The sequence below is a fragment of the Nilaparvata lugens genome, chromosome 7 (genome assembly GCF_014356525.2).
Source record: "Nilaparvata lugens isolate BPH chromosome 7, ASM1435652v1, whole genome shotgun sequence".
Taxonomy (NCBI): Eukaryota; Metazoa; Arthropoda; class Insecta; order Hemiptera; family Delphacidae; genus Nilaparvata; species Nilaparvata lugens.
Window position 1 is genome coordinate 33,330,806 of NC_052510.1, and position 23,037 is coordinate 33,353,842.

A 23,037-nucleotide genomic window follows, 5' to 3' on the forward strand; every position below is an offset into this window, starting at 1 on the left:
GAGACAGTTTTCTTATATTTCCAATAAATTAATAAACCACATTCCCTTAAGTATTCTTGAAAAAACAAACCTAAACCAGAGGCTTAGATCAGACATAGATAAATGGATAATAGCAAATAAAATCGAGGAAAAATTGTTTTAAATAAATTAATTTTCGTCTACTCCATGGTTGCAGTTGACTTACCTACCTCTTACCTCTCTCTTCTTCTTCATTCTCCTTCTTCTTCATCTTCTTTTTTCTTCTTGGCCTTTTCCAACTTTTCTCCTTCCATTCCTTTATTTTTAGTATCCTCTTTATTATTAAGTACTAGTTTTTATTCTGTATTTTTTTCAAGAAATTTGTTTTGGATCATTTTTGTTAAATATTTTTGAAAAACATTCATATTGCAACTTACACCTGCGCACAGCGTTTCTTTGCAGGTGTAGATTCATATATATATATATATATATATATATATATATATATATATAATATATATATATATATATATATATATGTCTTGAAAGTGTTGTATATTTTTTTGAGAATCAATAAATTTGAATTTGAATTTGAATATCATCCGTCCAAAGTATTGAACCTCGAGAATCTCTTTTGGGCTTGCACCCCACACAAGACATTTTCCAATTTGTCAGGGAACAAATTTTTCCAATTTGTCATTTACTTCCTGGTTAAAACTCTCCCCTTTGCAATTCTGTATCCAATCTCTCTCTCATCCCGTCCATCATCTTTTATTGTCATACCTAAGTACCAGCATTCTTTGACATTTGCAATTTCCGTGGTGTCATCAATGTTCAATGAATTTCCTTCTCCTCCAACCACCATATATTGCAATTTCTCTTCACTGACTTCCAGGCCTCATTTTTTATACTCCTCTATGAGTTGCCTTGTCATATATGACATATCCTCTTCATTTTCAGCTAGGAGGACCTGGTCATCTGCAAATAGTAGAGTATATATATTTTCTTCATTTAGTAGTACACCCATAATTCTACACTTGTGTGACCACACCTCCAAGGCTTGGCTTACATATATATATCTTGAAAAGCTTGGGTGAGATGGGGCAACCTTGTCTAAGGCCTTTATTTACAGTAAACTCTTCTGACAGCTGGTTTCCAATCTTTATCCTGCTACTGCTATCCTTGTAAAGAGTTTTTATGGCATTGATGAGGGGAGTACTAATTCTCGCTTTTTTGAGAGCTTCCCATATCTTATTTACTGGAACACTATCATAGGCTTTTTTTCAGATCCAAAAACAAAACATGAAGTTCTCTTCCTCTCTGTAATTTTTTCTCCATCAGATGTTTGATACAGAAGAGGTTATCGGTGTGGCATGATCGACCAGCACGGAAACCACTTTGCTCTTCTATTTCCCTCATTTCCAGTTCAAGTCTTTGTTTCAAAACACGTCCATACAGCCTACCCATAGCTGCTGTTATGCTTATCCCTCTGTAATTTGAACACTCGGCTCTGTTCCCTTTCTTATATTGATGTGATCCAAGCCTCTTTCCACTCTCCAGGCATCGTTGCTGTGGAAATACATTGATTGAACAATTTTGTCAGGTATTCTAAAATGCCGCAAATTTTAGCAATTCCATAGGTAAACCTCCAGGACCCGCTGCTTTGTTTTTTTTTCATCCCCTGCAAGGCTTTTCCCACTTCTTCCAGAGATATTTCTGGCATAGGATAGTCTTCCTCTTCATGGCGATATTCAACTTCTTGAAATATTGGTCTTTTCTCCATCAAAAGATCCCAATAATAGTCCTTCCATGTTGTTGAATCAATAACCTGTATTCACCTTCTTTCTTTACAATCCTCTCTCAGCCCCCTGATAGTTTTCCACGCTTCTCTAGACTTTGAACTACCTAACATATTTTCTATTTCATAACACTTCAGTTCCCAAAATCTGTTTTTCGCCTTCTTCACCTCTTTCTTAACAAGGTAATTCTGTCTCAAATATGCCTTTCTGTCTTCGGGATCATGTGTTGTTAGCCATCTCTGATACAACGTCTCCTTCTCCTTAATTGGCGACTTTAGATTTTCATCCCATTAATATGAGTTTTTGTATGATCCCTTGCTTTCCACTTCTCCCACAGCTTCTAATGCTGCTTGATGCAACTCTCCCTTTATCTTCTTGTACATTTCCTCCACCTCTATTCCTGTCTGATTCTCATGTTGCATTTTGCCTGCTAGCCTCAACTTGTAGAGAAAGTCAGTTGAATCATTATTAAAACTCTCCAAATTATATTTTGGATTGTTAGCCTTATATCTACTTTTGTCACAACTATCGTCACCGCTATCTCTTTGAGGGGCAGGCACCATGAGTGCCTTTTACACTAAAATTTGCCTTTTACAAGAAAATGATCTGATCCACAGGTTGCTCCTCTGTACACACGTACATCCTTTACTTTTATATGTGACCCTACTTTCACCAGGATATAATCTATTACTGTTTTCAAGTGTCTTGTTGGTTGAATCCAAGTGTATTTGTGTATATTTTTGTGTTGAAAAAAGCCATTCATGATTCTCAGGGAGAATTGAGTGCATAAATCGATTAGACATTGCCCATTTTCATTCAATGTATTCTTGCCATACTGTCCCACAACCCAATCTCCGGTTTTGCAACCTACTATAGCATTAAAATCTCCCAATACAATAATCTCCTTGTTTCTTTTTACTGCTTCTAGAACTGCAGAGAATGATTCATAAAAATCATCCTTCACCTGAGATTCGGTATCCTCATTTGGCACATATACACCTATTAATGTCACTAACCTCCCTGCATACTTCATATCGTCTTTCACTTATTGGGTCATAGTTTGTCACTCTCTTTTCAAGTCGCTTATGAACAGCTATGGCCACTCTTGCTTTAGCTCTTCTATCTTTGTCCAAACCACTATAGAATACCGTGTATTCACCTTTTATCTCACTTCCCCTTCCTTTTTTCTTTGTTTCAGACAATACCACGACATCCATCTTTGATTTTTTCAATAAATTCTCCATAGACTTCCATTTCCTTTGTAGCAATACCCTGAACATTCCAGCATCCAAAATTCATGAAATTTTTCTGAGTCCGTGTTGATTTTCCGTTAATTCCAATCCCATTCCGAGGCATATGTGTTGAGTTTTTTGTGTTCCGACGTATTTGCGAAGAGTGGGCTGCAAACCCAAAGCCTCAACCCCCAACCTGGAGGACCAGTCCTCTATTTTAAGAGGAGAATAAAAGTGAAAAAGGAAAATGAAGAGGAATATGGCCAAGTAAGGCCGATAGACAGAAAATAGAAAGAAAGAATGGCACACAGCTCAGTCAATCGAAAAAGTGCCATTCTAGAATTGAAAAAGTTCCAAAGCATATTAGAAGAAGAAGAGTTTTGGAAGAAGGGCTTTGGAAAGGGGGGGTCCCTTTTAGTCGCCTCCTACGACAAGCAGGGATACTGTGGGTATATTCTGGTTTCTAACAAATTATTGAATTCGATGTTCGACTCATAACACTCCCCCAACCCACAGGGGGCTATTTTAGAATGCAATTTTAGAAATTTCAGATACAATTCTAAGAGCTCTGTCTTCTCTAATTGCCAAGCACAGACTGAGGCACTATTTTTGTGGATGAGAAATTCTACTGTACATGCTTTGTGTTAAATAATAGAATAGTTGTTAAATAGATAGCTAACTTGGGAATTTTGTAAATTTCTAAACATTATCCCTCTAACCAGTATTGATATTCTAACCAGTTTTTACTAATAATATTCAATCAGAATTTTACAAATAAGCCTATTCCAAATTCCTTACAATATTTAAAAACAACTATGTCCAACTGTATTTCACTTAAATTTGAAGTAGTGAATCTCAAATATTTCATTATCACTACATTGTTATCTGTGAGTCCGGTTTTAAGAGCCAGGTCCTTTTTCTCGGATCGATTAGGATAGGGGTTCTTCCTCCTTTAGTATTTTTATACTACACTACTAATTCTAGAGAGATAGAAAGAATTGAGAAAGAGAAAGAAGAATACTGGAGGAAGAGAAAGAAGAATACTTTAGTATTATGTGTTTTTAGATAGAAAATTCACCTAATCATAAATAATAGTTATGACATTGGAGGAAAACCTAGGCTGAGCCTGTACTATTTCTCTTCAAAAATTTGGAAAGAATGTTTATGTTGCCCAGAGGTTATGTATGATCTGGATGAAAAGAGCCTTCCTCCTTAAGTTCTTCCTCCTAGATTTAGAAATTTAGGTGAAAGATTATAGAGCAGTAGACTTTGCTAATAAATTGATTTAACAACCAAAAAAGTATTATATTCTTGTAGTACAAGAATACTGAACGGTACTGACACAAATTTAGCACATGCTAAAGCACAAGCACAACCACGGTATATAGAAGAAGATTTTCATCTAAATACCATGAGCACAACTATTTTTTTTTCTATTGGCCAATACTATAGCCATCTAGTCTAAAGACTAATGAGCTAATTTTTTCTATCCTAAATTACTACTTGAAAAATTGAACAGTGAATTTCTCATTAGGAACTCTGTTATTGTTTAATTAATATGTACACTTATTGACTGCACTATAGAAGCTAGATTCACTCAATCACTGCTCTGCTCTTTCACTGGACACTACTTGAACAAGCACTACACTAGTTCAAACGGTTTCCTCCTTTTGAGCCTCCGCACCAACCCTCCATTGTCTAGCAGCTGGATCGCCTCGACGTTGTCATGTTGGTGCAGTCGCCCCTCGTGCCTCTTCGCATGCCTCTGGATCTCGGTGGACACCAGGTCGACGTGCAGGTCTCTATGAAGATCACTGTTCCTGACATACCAAGGAGCATCCACAATGTTCCTTAGCACTTTGTTTTGAAAACGTTGTATGATATTGATGTTGCTGTCTTTGGTACACCCCCAAAGTTGTATACCATACGTCCATACTGGCTTTAATATCTGTTTGTACAGAAGAACTTTGTTTCGGATTGAAAGGATGGAGTTTTTTCTGATCAGCCAATACAGCTTCTTATATTTGATTCCAAGCTCTTTTCTCTTCTTCTTGACATGGGCCTTCCAGCAAAGCTTTGCGTCCAAGGTCATACCTAGATACTTGGCATCATTAGCATATGGTACAACTTGGTTGTTGATAGTTATTGGTATGGGCAGGTCCTTCTTATTGGTAAAATTGATGTGAATCGATTGTGTTTCATTCAATTCCATTCTCCACTTTCTAGTCCAATCTTGAATTTTGTTGATGGATCTCTGTAGTTTCTCTGTTGCAACATGAATATTACTGTCTACTGATAATATGGCTGTGTCGTCTGCAAATGTTGCTGTAGTATTCTCATCAAGGCTGGGAATATCGCTGGTATAGAGTAGGTAAAGAACTGGTCCCAGAACACTGCCTTGAGGAACTCCTGCTTTAATTTCTTTCAAATCAGAATATGAACTTTCATGCCTGACCCTAAAGTATCTGTCAGTGAGATAGGATTGTAATATATCTGTATATTGCTCTGGTAGCACTTTTTTGAGCTTGAAAATGAGACCTTCATGCCATACTCTATCAAAAGCTTGCCCTATATCAAGGAAAGCTGCTGAACAAACTTTTTTCTCTTCTAAGCAATTCTCTATTACATTTATAATCCGATGCAAGCCAAATTGGTGATTTGGAATTATGTGCTGTCTCTCAATTATTGGTTTCAGCCTACTAAGTAAAATCCTTTCAAACAACTTGGATAGGACCGGTAACAATGATATTGGCCTATATGATGATACTTCATGTGGCTCTTTACCTGCCTTCAGTAGCATTATAACCTCTGCTACTTTCCATATTCCTGGTACGAATTTTAGTCTGAAAGAAGCATTCAAAATGTTTGTTAATTTCACTATTGCTTTCCTTGGTAGGTGTTTGAGGACTGAGCCAGTTATCATGTCAAATCCAGGGTTTTTTTGTTATTCAGATTTCTTATTTCTCTTCTCACTTCTTCTACTGTGACACGCATTATTTCTTGATTCGGCTGTAAGATATTCTCAGCCGCTTCTAAAGTTTCCTCTTCACCTGAGTTGATTGGCTGGAAAACGTTTACAAGATGATCCGCAAATATCTGTGCCTTTTCATCACTACTCCTTGCCCATTGTCTGTCCTGCTTTCTGATAGGAGGAGATTGTTGAATGGTTCGTTTTATTTTTTTAGCTGCCTTCCAGAGTGAGTAGTCTGTACTGCATTCTGCTGTCAAGTTTCTCAAGTAACTATTAATTGATTCATCCTTGATACATTGAATCTCTCTCCTTAGATCTTGAGTTAGATTGTTCAAAACTCTTTTGTCTTGGGGGGAACGTGATTGCTGCCATCTCCTTCTAGCTCTTCGTTTTTCAACAATCAATTCTCTGATTTCCACAGGGTAATTATTTCTAGTGGTTCTTCTTCTGATTTGTGGGGTATTACACCATGCTGCCTGTTGGATATCAGTCACAAACTTCTCCAACTCCCGATCAATATGTTCTTCGTTCCTTAATGGTGAGTTCAATTCTATTCTTTCCTCCAGCATCTGTTGGAAGCCATCCCAATCAGTGCGGCTATTTGCTAACGCTGGACAAGTATTCTCCCTCTGTAGAATTGAATCACTCAGAGTCATAATGATGGGTGAGTGGTCGGAATTAAGGTCGAAACTATCCTCTAAATGCAAATAATTAACTGATATATTTTTTGTCAGGAAGAAATCTATGAGATCTGGGATTTTCCTCATATCGGTGGGCCAGTAGGTTGGTTTACCAGTTGAAAGAGCTTCGCACCTCATCTCTTTCATTGCTTCGAAGAGCTGTCTTCCCTTGTGAGTTGTTAAGCGCGATCCCCAATGCACATGCTTTGCATTGAAATCACCACCAAGAATGAATTTTTCTCCTAACATATCAAGCAATGTCGAATACTCCTCTCTTCTGATGGAATATCTGGGAGGACAGTAAATAGCTGCAACAACGAAGTGATAATTTACTGCTTGAACTGCTACACCTATCAATTGAATTCTATCACTTTCATGTTTCACTTCTTCATGATGTTGTTGATTGTCTCTGATAATGATTGCACTCCCACCCCTCGCGACATTGCTGGGATGTAAAGCATGATAGATCTTAAAGCCTTTGTATTTGATAAACGATTGATTTGTAAAGTGAGTTTCAGATATAAGACATATATCTATTTTTTGTATATCTAGAACTGCTTCCAACTCCTGTTGCCATTGTAACAATCCATTCGCGTTCCATTCCATTATTTTAAGTGAATGAATCATTTGGATTTCAGTAGTCTACTCTGTTCTAACTTCTGAAATTTAGATTGTAGTGAGGTGATTATTTGCTCTTGTCTATCCAGTTTTGCCAAGATTAGCTGCAAAATATTATTGGTGCCCTCTTCTACTTCACTTTTTGGCTCTTCCAATTTTGATCTATTTTCTTTTGAGACAATCTGGGCGAAAGTCAATTTCTTAACTGCACTACCATTGTTTAGATTGTGAGCTTCTGTATTTTCCGTGATTTTTGGTGGGATATTTTGAATGATTTTCTTTCGTGAATCTGCAATAGTTTTTGTTTTAGTAGAATTCCTGATTTTTTGCAATTCGATTGCAACAGTGCAACCTCGATAGCTTGCTGGATGTGCTTCACCGCAATGAATACATTTTGGTAGAGCATCGTTGGGTTTCAAAAATTCCTTTGTTTGGTGTTTACCTGCACACTTAACACACCTAGGCTCCTTGTTACAATATTTTTGAGTGTGGCCGTATGCTTGGCAACGTTTGCATTGCGGTATCAGATTGGCTTTCTTCAATGCTTCAACTTCCACTCTACAGCCAAGTATATTTTTCAATTCAAATACTGTTTTTATATCTTCTTCCGCGCTGAATGATACCATGAACATATCTAATGGTTCTCTTGTCTTCCACCTCAGCTTGTTTACAACTTCAAGAACTTTCAAACCTCGTACTTTCAAATCTTCCAGGATCATTTCTGTACTACAAGAGTGATGAAGCTTTTTAATCATCACTCTTATTGGTCTCGACTGTTTATCTTCATAGGAGTGCCAGTTGAGCCCATCTTCAATCAATTCTCTGGTAATATTCCGGTAAGTTTCTGAATCAACTGCATTTACTTTAAATGTTTCTTCACTTAACAGTGTTATCCTAAATTTGTCAGCTGGTGGCACTTTTTTCAAACTTGTAAGAAGTACATTCAGATTCTTAATACCATCCACAATGATTGGTGGTGGTGGCATTTCTTTCTTCTTCCTCTTCTCCTCCTCACTGTTTGGTTTTTCCACAGAAGTGATTTCATTATTCAAATTTTGTTGCTTCTTTTTTGCAGACTCATTTTTTAGTTCTGGCGATGGGGTGCTAAGCTTCCTCTTCTTGGTAGTCCGCTTAGTATGAGTTCTGATCCATTCGGTTTCTTTAGCCAATTCTTCTTCATTTGTCGAGTAGTTCTCGGTAGGCTGTGGGCTATGGATATTTTTCTCAATATTGAGAAATCTTTTTTCCAAATCCTGCATTTTTCGCAAGAGTTCGGCGTTGCTTCTCTCTAGCTCCTTCCTCTTCTCATCAGATTCCTTCCAGGCGATGAAAAGTACCTGCTAAGCTGAAGATTTGAGTTTATTTGCTTTGATGTATTGATCCGGTGAACACTGGATTTCTGGTGTATTTGCCATGTTGTTGGTGTCCATGCTCTCGTTAGTGGCTTCCTTTTCTTGCCCTGATGCAGGAAAACTTGTTGGCTTCACTAAGTCGGACATAGTGCGATTTCGCTACCATACATTTCAAACAGCACTCGTAATCAACACTCACGTACACGGAAACGCGAACGGAGCTATATTACCGCCGCGAAAAGCAGGTCGCTTCGCTTGCATAAAATACCGCGGTTCACGACCGATACTCGATGCAATATTTTTGTTCCACTTTTAATTGTGAACAAACTACTGACTCACTACTTCTACACTACACTATTACTACTCCACTATATGTCCGTTCTCTACGAGTTCTAGTGCAATACCATAGATGAAGGATAAGTAAGGAGATTACCCATGGTATAGGGGGAATAAGTCTTAATTTTGCTGTTACCCGAAGCCGAAGCTCCATGTAGTTCCTGCCGTCCCAAGCTAGATGGCGCTGCCTGTCTTGCTTCAGCTTGCTGCTCAAAATTCAAAGTTCATACACACACACTCTCCCATTCCCAGCTTTCATACGAACATCCACTTACGTCTCACAGACTTTGCTCAAGGCCATGAGCATCAGCCGCATATCCAGCAAAATGTGCTACATCAACAGATGCATCGTTTGAAATTTTTCAGTTGCTCCATGCAAGGAAAGATCATTTCAGATTTCCAAGCAAAATGTATGCCTTCTATTCAACAATAGAAAAATACTCAATTACTTGTGATTGCAGGATTGAATAAATTAATATTCAATTGATGATGCAGAATGTGAAATGGATACACTCCAGTTTATGAGAAAGGTTCTTCTAGAATGATTATTCTGACTTGTGAAGAGAATTTTCAAATCCATTCATACAGTTTCTCAAAAGTACAATAATATCCCTATAATACCTATATAATTCCTAAGAAACTCTCTGGGAAATGTATGAGTTCGCATTAATTTGTAGAAGGTATAATAACTATTTATGAAAAATTAAGAAATGGATAGGAGAATAATAATAATAATTAATAATTATAATAATTGATAATAATAATTAGGTATTGTATTTTTAAATTGAAACTTCATAAAAAACAAATTATTTCTATTTCAATAATATGTGCTTAAAACTTAAATACCTAATATATAAATTTTATCAAATTGGACAATTGAATAACTTGGAAATTGCAAAATTAATTTACTTCTCATATGCACAATCAGTTAAAAAAATAATAATTGGTTATACAATATGGTATACGGGCTTGGGGTGGGGCTTTGGATACACATTTCAAAAAGATATTTATAATTCAAAAATATATAATTAAAACTATGCTAGGCAAACCCAGACGTTATCCCACCTGTGATCTATTCGATGATTTTAAAGTGTTAACCGTTCGACAGCTCTACGTCTCTACGAGGCTTACGTTTCTTACGTCTCTCAGAGGCTGATAAATTTAATCCCAACTAAATTCATAGAAAATATGAGCGGTAGCAGAAAGCTCAGGAATGAAATGGAGGAGTGGATATGTGGGATTGACATTGAGGAGGAAATATTCTAGAGGCCAACAAATCCTTTCTTTAGAATAAGGTATCATACATTTCTCGTTGCTCTTTTTTCCCATCTTTTCGGGACGCTTGTCACTGTTTTTGATTTTTACTTAGACTTTCTTAATTTTTTTCCCCGCGTAAATCGGTTTTATTGAATTAATAGTAGTATTTCTCCCTCAGTATTTCCTTGTAGTATTTTGAACAATTTTGTACTAAATTTAACTTTTGCCTTTATCTGTTACTTTACTGATGCTCAATTTGACTGGTTTTAGACTCAATTTATTGTTAAAAGTTTGACTGGTGACAGAGGTTTATTTATTTATTCATTTTTTTATTCATTCTTTTTATGTTATATATTTATTGTATAGATGTTTAGGTACTTCAGGAAATTATATTTTATTTGTTTTTTTTTCAGGTTCTATTATTATTTCTTTTTTGTTTTTTACTATTGCTCTAATTCTGTTTGTGTGAAATTGCAAAAAGACTTTTTTTATTTTAGTTACCAAAATCAAGTGACTGTCTCGTTCATATTATAATGTACAATAACAATACTGTAGAACTTCAATCACAGCTGTTAAGCTACTGAAGTTCTTTTCTTTTTTTTCCATCATGATACTGTTTCTTTATAATGATTGCATTGTAAAAATATTTGTAAAATATGTCAGTGTTGTGAATAAATTTCAATTTCAATTTACAGTAGTATGAATGAATCGTACACAATTTAACAATATGATAAATGAAAACTCTACAGCATTCTTGTATGAATAGGCATATTAACAATTATTTATGGTCAATACATTTATGATAAGATAATGTACAACAGAAAATATTCTGATTGTGAACAGATAAGTAATAAATCACATGCATAATTATGATATGTCAGTGGTCACCAAATCGCGGACCGCGGTCCGGATCCGGACCTCCAGGTAGTTTTGTGTAGATCACAAAGTCATACCGATCTTAATCTCAACAAAAAAACTTGAAATAAATCCTTAAACAAAAAAGCAAGGCTTTAAGGCAAGGCAAGGCTTTAAAGGCTCTGCAAAGCCTAAAAATAAACTTTTTACTGGTGATATTTTTCAAGGTTTTTTGATTTGTATATTTTGAAAATTCAAAATATTTTTTTTTATTTGATATAGTAGAATAAAAAATTTCTGAAACTATCAATTTTTGAGAAGGTTATTCAATTTACCAAAAATAACTCAACTAAAAGTTATTTTTGGTAATTGTTAGTAAATTCAATAACTTTATCAAAAATTGATATTTTCAGAAAATTTTTATTTTACCAGATTAACAATACCATGAAAAATCTATCCTCAGAATCTAATTACTAGCATCTTATTACTCATAGCAATAGAAGGTTATCAATAGTTTTTTTTCAATAATTAATATTATTTTAAATTGAATAATAATTCTCATTACTAGCACCTTAGAACTTGAAGAGAATAGAAAATGAAACATGTGATGGCAATAGGTTATCAATTTGATATTTTTTCCAAATAGCAATGTTAACTTAATTTGTTCGTAATTAAATATTATAAACATGTTTACTTACCAAGAATAGAAAACAGGTATACAACGGACGGTGACAGAAGTTGAAGAATCTCCAATCTTTCAATCAATACGAATAATAGGAATAACGCGCGCACACTGAAACACTGCTGGTTTACTCGGAGTACAGACTCTGAGGCTACTTTCACACGATAGGAGACGTGCAACTTGAACACTGAACAGTGTTCACGTTTTTTTGTCGAAGTACATTAAGTCAAATCGTGTCTTTCACATGGTGACTCCTATCCAGGAACCTCGTGTTGTCACGTCTTTTCCCCTCGAGGCAAGCAGAAACCGGCTTGGATCGAGATACTAGTGGACAAATCGTCACTTTCACATGGTGATTCTACGTCTCTCCGGTCACCACTTTTTATCAAAAACTATCTTCCTTGAAAATGAAGATAGAAAGATTCTGATTTTAGATTTGGATTCAGCGACCCCAAATTCTTTAAAGCGTAAGTCCCGTTTTCGAAAATATCCAAAACAAGGAAGTTATGACTGTTTTTAATAAAGCTTTCTATTATCATATAATTATACGGTAAAAACGAACAGGTACTGTACTATACAGTACGTAAGTACTGTAGCTATTATAATACAACTTACACTGTATTCGTGAAGGAAATTTGGTAGGATATTTTTCTTGATTTCTGAAAATACCCCAAAATAAGGGAGTAACATAACTTTGAAAAACAAAAGTTTTCCTGCCGATTGAAGAAACATTAAAAATTAGTCTAAGACATTTTATGTCTTAGACTAAAAACGTGTAACAAATATCAGATCACTATTCAAGCTATCAAGTTTTTCATAAATTTATTTGTCTCCTCATGGCAGAAGGTTTGCGCCCAACGTTTTCACTTAAACATTTCTGTGATTAAATTGTGATAGAGCACATTATCGTATTGATCTTCTAAATCCAGTTACATGTACATCGATTTTCGAAAAATTGATTTTTTACCGTTCCTATGAATTCTAAGAATTCTATGAATTCTTTATACAGGTTCAGCATAACTCCTTAAATAACATTATGTTTGCTTCAACAGAATTCATAAGGATGACAAAACATCAAACAACAAAAAAACGCTTTCTGAGTAACTGGTTTTAACAAAGCATGGCTTCACGAAATACAGTACGATAATTTATAATAGTTGGTACAATGGTTATGCTTTTCGAATTATGGCAGCACTGTGCTTGCTCACTCACTTCTCCAGTTGAAACTTGTTGACTTGTCAGTTGTTTACTTGACTTGACTTGATGTCTGAGTTTGATGTGGAGCTGTTGATTACTGCAGTTTGCAACCGACCTGCTCTTTGGGATAAAAGTCTTGACATCTACAAGGACCGGAATGAAGTCGCCAAAAGTTGGAAGGAAGTTAAAAAGAAATAGTCAATAATTGCTGGGAATTCAAAGTGATATTCAACGATTTGAACCTGATAAATTGGATTGTTGAATGACAACTGAAATTTAGTGAATTTTACGGTACAACATTCCTTTTCCTCCTATTTTATTGAGTGATGAGTGGAGATGATTTATGATTTCATATTTGGATTCATCTTTTCATTGTTCAATATTTTTTAGGAAAACTAGAACTTTTAAAAATTGAAAATGTTTATGTTTAAACTTCTCAGGTGTTCAAGAACTTCTTGAAACCTTTGCCTGTCCCTTTGTGAGGCAGGAGTATTATTATCTTAGTACGTTTACTATATAATCATATGATAATGGAAAGCTATATTAAAAACAGCTATGACTCCCTTGTTTTCAGGTATTTTTGAAAATGGGACTTACACTTTAGAGAATTTGGGGTTGCTGAATCCAAATCCGAAATCAGAAATCTTCTATCTATATTTTTAAGGAAGTTAGACTTTGAGAAAAAGTGATGAGTCATACTTTGAGCAAATGTCAGCGTAGTTGTTGGATCTGTCGGCTTATTTGTAAGATCCTCATGTGAAAGTACAGGATAGCTGCAAAATATGAAATATGATCTTCAGTAATATGATCTTCCAGGAGCGAGGACTCTGCCATGTGAAACTGGCCTGACTGGTCTGTGTTTTGAAAAAATGATTGGTGCCGGCAGAAATGAAATATGAGTGAGCAACAATTCATTCTCAGCGGTAGTGCTGAGAAAGCATAATGTTTTCTCACTCTCTCCCTACTCAGACACAAAAACCCTGACCAACCTCACAATGCTTAAAAACCAGTTGCTATTTCCCAAGTACACAACTTTTCTGCTACAAACGCCACTAACTAGCCTGAGTAATAATTCAATTTCCATAAAGCTCCGACAGATCTCGCTAGCAAAGTTTGCAACCAGAAATTACCATTGCATGGAATGTCTCCTATATTATTCTTGTCTCTGGCAATACTGAGCACAACTATGACTCAATTGTGACAAACTGACTGAAAATAAACTTATTTTGAATGGAGCATGCATTACCAAGAATTGTTGGATTTCAACTCAAACATCAATCTTGCTGACATTCGTAGGTTGGTATTTACTATATATATATATCATTTCAAAAGATATATTGTTCCAATTAGATCGATCATAATAATAATAATCAGAGGAAACAGAAATACAAAGTATAAATGAAGTCAACTATGAGAACATAAAAAATCATGGGAAACTACTCAGACCTCTACTATTATTATTGAATAACAGTTCTTAGAATTTAATAATAGTACAATTATTGCTGGACTATTACTTTCACCTCAATGCAATAACAAAATATGTTATTGTATTAAGATTAGCTCCAAAGCATAGGACAGTTTTTTTAATGAAACTTTGAAAAAACATTCGAAGAATATTGAGAACTGTATACATAAGTAGTATAAAAAGGCCGGTCCTGGGACACAAGTGTCCCAGAACCGGCCTTCACCTCAAGGTCATCCAAGTTGACCAAACCTAACCTCAAGGTCATCCAGGTCAACCAAACCTAACCTCAAGGTCATCTAGGTCAACCAAACCTAACCTCAAGGTCATCTAGGTCAACCAAAACTAACCTCAAGGTCATCTAGGTCAACAAAACCTAACCTCAAGGTCATATGGGTCAACCAAACCTAACCTCAAGGTCATCTAGGTCAACCAAACCTAACCTCAAGGTCATCCACGTCATCCAAACCTAACCTCAAGGTCATCCACGTCATCCAAACCTAACCTCAAGGTCATCCACGTCATCCAAACCTAACTTCGAGGTCAAAAAAAAAAAAAAAATAAAAAAAATAGAATAAAAAAAAACACATAAAATCAGGAATGAATGGAGAAAAAAAGATTTCAAAAAAATTTGAAAAGAAAAATAAAACAAATAAAAATTAAAAAAAATAAATAAAAAAAATAAAAAAAAAAAAAACATAAAATCGGGAATAAATGGGAAAAAAAATGGGACATTGTGTCTTGTGCAGTCGTGCCACCAGTACGTGTGTGGATGATTTTCGTGTAGTAATGAGATCACACCAGATGAATATGTCCATGGTAGACCTACCAGATCAAGATGTACATGGGAGACTCTAGATTGACATGGCCATGCTGCTCTAAAGATCAAAATGGCATTGAAGATAGATATTTTCAACAACTCCCACTCCATGTTCAGACATGACATATGGACATTCTCAATGACCCTCACTCCTCCTGTCATATGGACCATCATGTCTGTATGGCATAATTGGGTTGTCCACTCAGTGGTCAGTCAGTCAGTTCAATTACTGATCAGTCACTGTTCAGTTACTGATCAGTCACTGATCAGTCACTGTTCAGTCACTGTTGAGTTACTGTTCAGTCACTGATCAGTCAGTTTTTAATTTTTTTTCAATCATTATTTTTTTTCTCCATTTATTCCTGATTTTATGTGTTTTTTTTCTATTTTTTTTATTTTTATTTTTATTTATTTAAAAAAAAAAATTTTTAATTTTTTTAAATTTTTTTTTCTTGACCTTGAGGTTAGGTTTGGTTGACTTGGATGACCTTGAGGTCAGGTTTGGATGCCGTGGATGACCTTGAGGTTAGGTTTGGATGACGTGGATGACCTTGAGTTTAGGTTTGGTTGACCTGGATGACCTTGAGGTTAGGTTTGGTTGACCTAGATGACCTTGAGGTTGAGTTTGGTTGACCTAGATGACCTTGAGGTTAGGTTTGGTTGACCTAGATGACCTTGAGGTTAGGTTTGGTTGACCTAGATGACCTTGAGGTTAGGTTTGGTTGACCTAGATGACCTTGAGGTTAGGTTTGGTTGACCTAGATGACCTTGAGGTTAGGTTTGGTTGACCTGGATGACCTTGAGGTTAGGTTTGGTCAACTCAGGTGACCTTGAGGTGGAGGCCGGTTCTGGGACACTTGTGTCCCAGGACCGGCCTTTTTATACTACTTACATAGAATGTCTTAATATCCAATAGAGCCAGAACTTCTACTAATAAAACAGGTCGATTGTATTACACATTGACAAATAATCTGATAATGAGTTTCCTCCAGATTTATATTTCATAAATGATTAAATGAGGCTCCATCAATTACTGTTATACATTTTTTTCAATTCAACATGAAACACTGAATCTAATAGTTATCAAATCACCATTTGATCTATTCATATAATTAGTCCATAATTAAAAATTCGAGTCAAATGAAATTCTTCTTTACAGTATCGTTTCTGAATAAATTGTAACTTATTGGAAATTGGGTATTCAGAAAAACTATTTCATGCTTTTTTCCATTTGATTTTGACTACTTGCTAGACAGCCATTTATTTCTGAGTACGAAATTCATAAACTCAAATAATAAATGAATCACGAGGAAAACACAAACCCCCATAATTTATTCAATTCCTTGTCTGCAGCTCAGATAGAAATCGTCATTTGCGTATACAAGCGCTTTCTACCGGTATAATTATGTTGATACTGCACATTAGGCAAAACAATAACCGGTAAGAATGTTCTCTCTGATTCCTTCTACTTTGTGCCACCTTCCTATTCAAAAAGATGAAGTTACATTCAAAATCAAAGACCTTAAAGAGATCCACAATGCCTATGCCTTCCCAATAATAGCTCTTACTTGAAATTGAAGGCCGCCATTGGGGTATTTTAGCACGAGATATTATATCTATATATATAGATATAATACGATAGATCACAAAGGCATTGGTATGTAATAATCTTATGGGTTGCCCCCTCAATGGCGGATTTCAATTCCAAGTACGACAATAGCGCTGTATGTGAGTCTATGCATCTTTAAGGTCTTTGTTCAAAATGGAAGATCCAAGATGGCGGACCAGATTTTTGAAGTCATAGTAAAGTCTTATTTTTAATTTTAGTAGGATCCCCAATCACACTCACCGTCAAATAACCTTTGTGTATGAGATATTAAGACGTTCTCGGACTTTCCACCCACTCCTGTATAAATATGTAGGTTTGGTTTTGTTATCATTATTAACCAGTGCCATATGCTGAAGTCACAAAAACGAATAGCAACTACTGTGATTCAGCTATTACAGCCTACAGCAGTGGTTATTATCAGACCCAAAGAACCAGGCCAAATAGTATGTAGTCTGTCACCTGGTCATATGGGACATATATATATGTATCATATCGTTGCTCCAATGGTAAAGTTGCGTAACTGTAAAAACCAAATTTTTCAGTAGAAGAGAAAACAACTTTGATCGGTCCTGGCAAATCAGGGTTTCACTAGTTTCACCCACTAACTGTTGCATTCTTATTCATTTCTAAGCATTTTAACATGTGATCTGAGAGATTAATTTATTTTTCAATTTAGGCTAAAAAAAAAACACTTACACAGTTTTACCATGGTGGAAAATGAGATTCAAGCATATTTTATTATATGCTGTAAAGTTGCGTATCTTCCAATTCCCTTTTTTACTCATAGTTTTTAACAACTAAGAAGAGTTAAAAAACTTCAACAAAGTTTTAGATTGACTAAATCAACAGTTTATTGTATCTTATGAATAATACCATAATTGAAAAAGGGAAAAAATATAACGCTTACTTAATTTTAAGAATACAATAATAGTAGAATAATAAGAGTTGTAATTGTAATAATAAGAGTAATAGTAATTGTATTAATAATAGTTATCAGGGTATGACTTTTATAATCATTAATTTATTAGGCTTCACTAATACAAAAATACTTGTTCATAATAATTATTCATCATTATGACTGTATGTCATAATAATCATCATTTCTTCTGATAAGAATAATTGGTAAACAATACATAGGTACTATCAAACTATAAGCATGAAACTATCTTCAACATAAATAACTAAATGTTCCACAAAGTTGAGAATTTAAAAATAAAAAGTAATATGAAGCTCTATTCATAATCTGGTTTATCAGACAGGAGCTGTACATGTTTTTATAACTATGATAATAATTATTATGAACCTTTGAAATAACCTGTCATTACACAGTTACAACATAAAAGTGAAACCACAGCATATGAATGGAAAATTATTAACTGAATGTTCAAAGTTTGAACACCTATTCATATTCTGATTCATCAGATGCATTAGGTTCTGGTAGTGCATCAAGCACAGAAGCTGCAACAGGTAAATTGTTGTAATAATAATGATGGCTTTTTGGGATAACCTGATCATTACAAAGTTTCTTGAAGTCCTTCATTTTTGCAGCAGAAATACCCAACCTACTTTCATACGCTTGTATGGGATGAAAGTCCATTGAACGTCCTCTTTTTTGTTTCAGAGAGAATATTTTAAATTCAACCTCATCATATCCTGTCTTGATAAAAATGCTTTTAGGCTCTTCTTTCCTGTATTGCAGCCAAACGGCACTACGGAAAGGGAGGTTTTTGAAAGGCAGGTTTTCAGACTGGAAGATGTTTTTATTTTGATTAAAATTAATGAAATCATCATGAAGTAATGTAGTGACATTGAAGGGTTGAGGTTTAGAGCGTGCTGCTCTTATTAGTTGTTTCCAACCAAGAGGAGTAAATACTGGAACATGCTTAGACTTTTGTTCGATTTTGGAATGTATGGAATCGCATTCCATTTGACTATGACCGGGTTCAAAAAACCTATGGTCAATTAATGAATTGACTGGTGATTTTTCACTACATTGAGGCACATGCAAGCAAAAGTTGTGTTCTTCTGTTGCCCTGAACAGCTATCAGACATCATTCTCACATGTTCTGTATTAGTCTTTGCCATTAAAAACTTGTAAATGATGGTCGAAATTTCTATACTTCTTTTGCCCTCTGTTTCGTCCCACATGTAGCATTCAACTTCTTGACTTCCCAAATTGTAGATTGTCAAGTTATAAACAGCAAGTTTTCATACATAGTAGAATGGCCCAGCAGCGCCTTTAGGAGTGTTGAGAACTGCCTGTAGATCGAAGTTAAAAGCAATTACTTTGGGATTTTTCCTTACAGCTTCTTTATCCTCATCTCGCCAATTTCGAGCAGCCTCCTTGCGTTTTAAATGTTGAAGGTAGGATTCTTCATCACCTGTCTCATCAACCCTTCCCTCATACACAGAACACATTTTGCACAAATCTTTTTTAGGCTTATGAAAATTAAGTTTGTATTCTCTGAAAATCCTCCTATACATTTCAAGCCCATATGCTTTTCTCCCAGACTCTATAGAACGTGTCAACCAACTAAATTTTCCCACAGTAAAAGTGTGTATGTAAGATACGCAAACTTACTGTGGCAGAACTCAGTTCTTGTGTAGTTAGGTAAAAAAACAAACAGCTGTATCTTGGTAGCGATGAGAGATACACTTACGCAACTTTACCACAACATGCTTTGATGATGCAAGAATATCACAAGCACTTAAGTCAAAATTGACGAAATTTTCAGATACGCAACTTTACCATTGAACGACGATATATTTATCTCATTGATCAGGATTTTAGAGTTTTTAAATTGAAAGTTCAATGAACAGTATTTTGTCTTTGAACAATCTTTGTTATTGACAGAAAGATAGTTTATTCATATATAAATATATGATTCATATACAGTTATGTCCCATATGACCAGGTGACAAGTCCGGGCACAAAAAGGCAATCCGTGGTCATTTTTGGGTAACAGCATAGCTACCTCTAATACAAGGCCCTGGCATTGTATTAGAGAATGGCCTAGAATCTAAACATGATTGGTGAAGAATATTTAAAAAAATTACCTGCTGATTCTATGCCTACACTGCGACGTTGCAATATCGTAGGCCAGGGCCTTGTATTAGAGGTGGTGGCTATGGTAACAGCCGTGAAAGATGTCTCAATTTCTTCGCTAGAGTATTATGAGGTAAACAATGATAATATGTCGAAATCACAGACAACACATCGAAAACAAGATAGCCGCCAAAATTTTCAAGGTTTTCTTTTATTGCAGGCATTTTGATAACCGTTCAAAATTTACTACAATTTATTATTGAACAAAAATATTCGAAAATCTTTGCTTTAAAATTTTTATCCAATAAATTTTCCCTCTAAAGCTCATATTTTATTATTCACAACCTCTCAAACCCCTACAAGAACTTTTCCCCCATTTTCTCAAATTCCATTACAACTTTCTGTGCAAATAATATAGAAGAATATCAAATCTATGAAATTGAGATCGTTTTTTCTCAGCTTTAAAATGATATATCTTCACGAGCTGTACCAGTATGTCAATAAATGTGTTCTCCAGCGCCCTCCAAAGAAAACCTTGCAAGATCTCTGGTGCGTTTCCCATAGGCTTAAGGTAACAAGCTAGAACTATAAAATATATTTTTCCATCGAAATCTCTTCATTAGAGCAAGCTTGATAAGAAAATTGATGATGGGAACAACAAAAATAGTCATCGTCATTGAAAAATTCAAGATGGTGGCTATAATTGACAGAATTTTTATATTCATTGCTATTGAGTTAAAAGTGGGAGATATCGGATTGATTCTACCACTAGAGTGTTTAGAGTTGCCCAAACTATTCAATTGTAATTTTTCAAGTAGTCTAGAGTAGCTTATAATAGTATGCCGGTACTATTATTACATGTAACATCAAATCGTATTTTTCTATGTTTTCCAGATACGCTGTTTAGACCTGGCTTACAGAAATTGGAAGGTACAATCATATTCACATTAAAGGCGAAGGATCCTATTTCGAATATAATTTCTAATCCAGTGGCACAGTCTATCACTTTTGTTGATAATGACATACCTGAGCTGGCAATCGAGTAAGCTACTCTATTCTAGATCATTTTGAAGGTTTCTGATATAATATTGTCTAATCTGATAATTCATATAATTTAATAAATCATTTGCAGAGAATAATCATATGAATTGAATAGTGTGTTCCTCCACCGTTCCACCCTTGGAAGAACATAGTTTTACTGCAAGAACACCACTGAAACTGAATTCAAAACATTCCTCTTAATTGGAATTACAGTATATTATTTTCAATAATATATTTTCTCTATCTGACTTCTCTAAAAAGGTACTTGTCCTCATTACATGGCTCAATGAGTCACTATTTATGAAGTGGTAAGAATATTTTTAAAAGTTAAACTTGACCCACTTTTAAGTTCTATATTATGCTTTTTGCTTAAAGTTTCCAATTTTCTAAGTGAATGTTGATTATATTAAATATAAAATGAATGCCCTTATGAAAAAATAGCACTTTGTATTTGGTTTTATCAAGCTCGGTCAAAACATTTGAACATGGTCAAACCAGGTATGCTTTACAACAGTACACTGAAATTATCAATACCCAACTTAGTAATTATATAGCCATAGAAATAATTATATGTTTCAGAGCACTTGTTGTGAACCGTGCCTGATTTGGCCAAATTCAAATGTCCTGATCGAGCCGGGGAACAAATGTTATTCTAAAGTCAATACCTGGTGAAACTTGATGGAATCAAATTAAGTGCAAATAGGTAGGTGGTTTTTTTAACTAGGCTACTTTTATTTCTCTGTTTCCAACTAAAATTTTGAAGAAATCATTATATTCATAGGTTATAGGTTATTTTCATATTGGAACTCATTATACAGAGTGTTTACCAACTGCCTACCAACACTCTAGGGCATTGTTCCAATTTAACAAACATATCTAAATATCAAATTTAAATTGTCCGGAAGTCTTCAGTTACTCACACAGCGGTCATTTTGCTTTTTTCACTTATTATTTTTTTCTAAATAATGATTAAACATACGAAATTGAAACTTTGTACTATTAGAATTTCCTATTCCACCCTCTAGGTTTCCTAATAATTGCGAAGTATTGCTACAACGCGGACTAGCTACAGTCGGATATGGGTCGGGGTCAGTAGCCGTACTGACAGGTGGAGTTACCGGACCTACACTTCTCCCTCTATCCTGATTCTTTACCCTCTGCTTCTTTCGCGAGATTTTTAATTTCAGGGGAAGAGTGTTTGTCCGTGCTGTTGCTGGCTGATTCGGCCCTCGGCCTTTGGAATACGGGGTGGGTGTTAAGGGAGATTAAGATAACCCTATACAAGGAGACGGATCTGACTATCAGATCCCTACCAATAATTCTATTTATAAAGGTAGTACGCAATCTGAACCAACTGCGAATTGACGGCGAGCAAGCTGCACCTGCAAGCCCGGGATGTGGTTTTTCTATGGGGTTTAAGGTGAGGGCTATGGAGTAACGGTATGGCGGAACTATGGAGTTGTTAGTGATATTTAAGATATCGTCGAATAGAGCACGGTATAGGGTGTAAGCTATAGAGAGTAGGGTGCAGGGTATGAGGTATACGGTATAGGGTATAGGGAACAGAGAATCAATAATAAGATTATTATTCTCTACAGCAAATAAATATCTGCTCAATAATCCGCAATCTGAGAATTGCGCTCTAGCTCTCAGCAAGCTGGACCTGCTAGCTAAATACAGTATATCAATTTCAATTATGTGGTAATTAAAATTTAGAGAAAAAGGTTTGAGGTTTGGGATTTCTGAGTCGCGAGCCTGCAGCTGCGAAAGGATTTTCAGCAATTCTGAAACTGCTAAACAGGATTCCCGCGCTAATCTGATGACTGCGCGCCGGTTATTAAGGGCCAATCTGTGACTGCCCTTAAGGGTATGGGAATCACTCTCAATCGTCCGAAACGCTTTTAAATTAATAGTCAGTATGTCGACTATTATGAGAGGATAGAAAAGATTTTTCACAGACACAGTCTGTAGTATAACATCGGGAAGACAACAGTCTGTCGTTGTCAGGGTAGGAAAGGATCTTTCCAGGATTTTCCACAAGGAAAATATCGAGTCAGAGACTCCTAATTCAGGAAAAGATTTCAATAGACTTTTCCAAGTAATTGCCAGTCTAAGGACTACC

The 23,037-nt window shown here is 35.4% G+C and overlaps 1 protein-coding gene across 1 annotated transcript in view; it reads left to right on the forward strand.

The window, feature by feature from the left end:
- The window catches only part of LOC111051514, a 319,540-nt gene that overhangs the window by 133,331 nt on the left and 163,172 nt on the right, over window positions 1-23,037 (forward strand). The window contains exon 7 of the mRNA XM_039432582.1: window positions 20,769-20,916. Within this exon, the coding sequence (XP_039288516.1) occupies window positions 20,769-20,916 (148 nt within the window). The remainder of the gene's footprint in view (window positions 1-20,768; window positions 20,917-23,037) is intronic.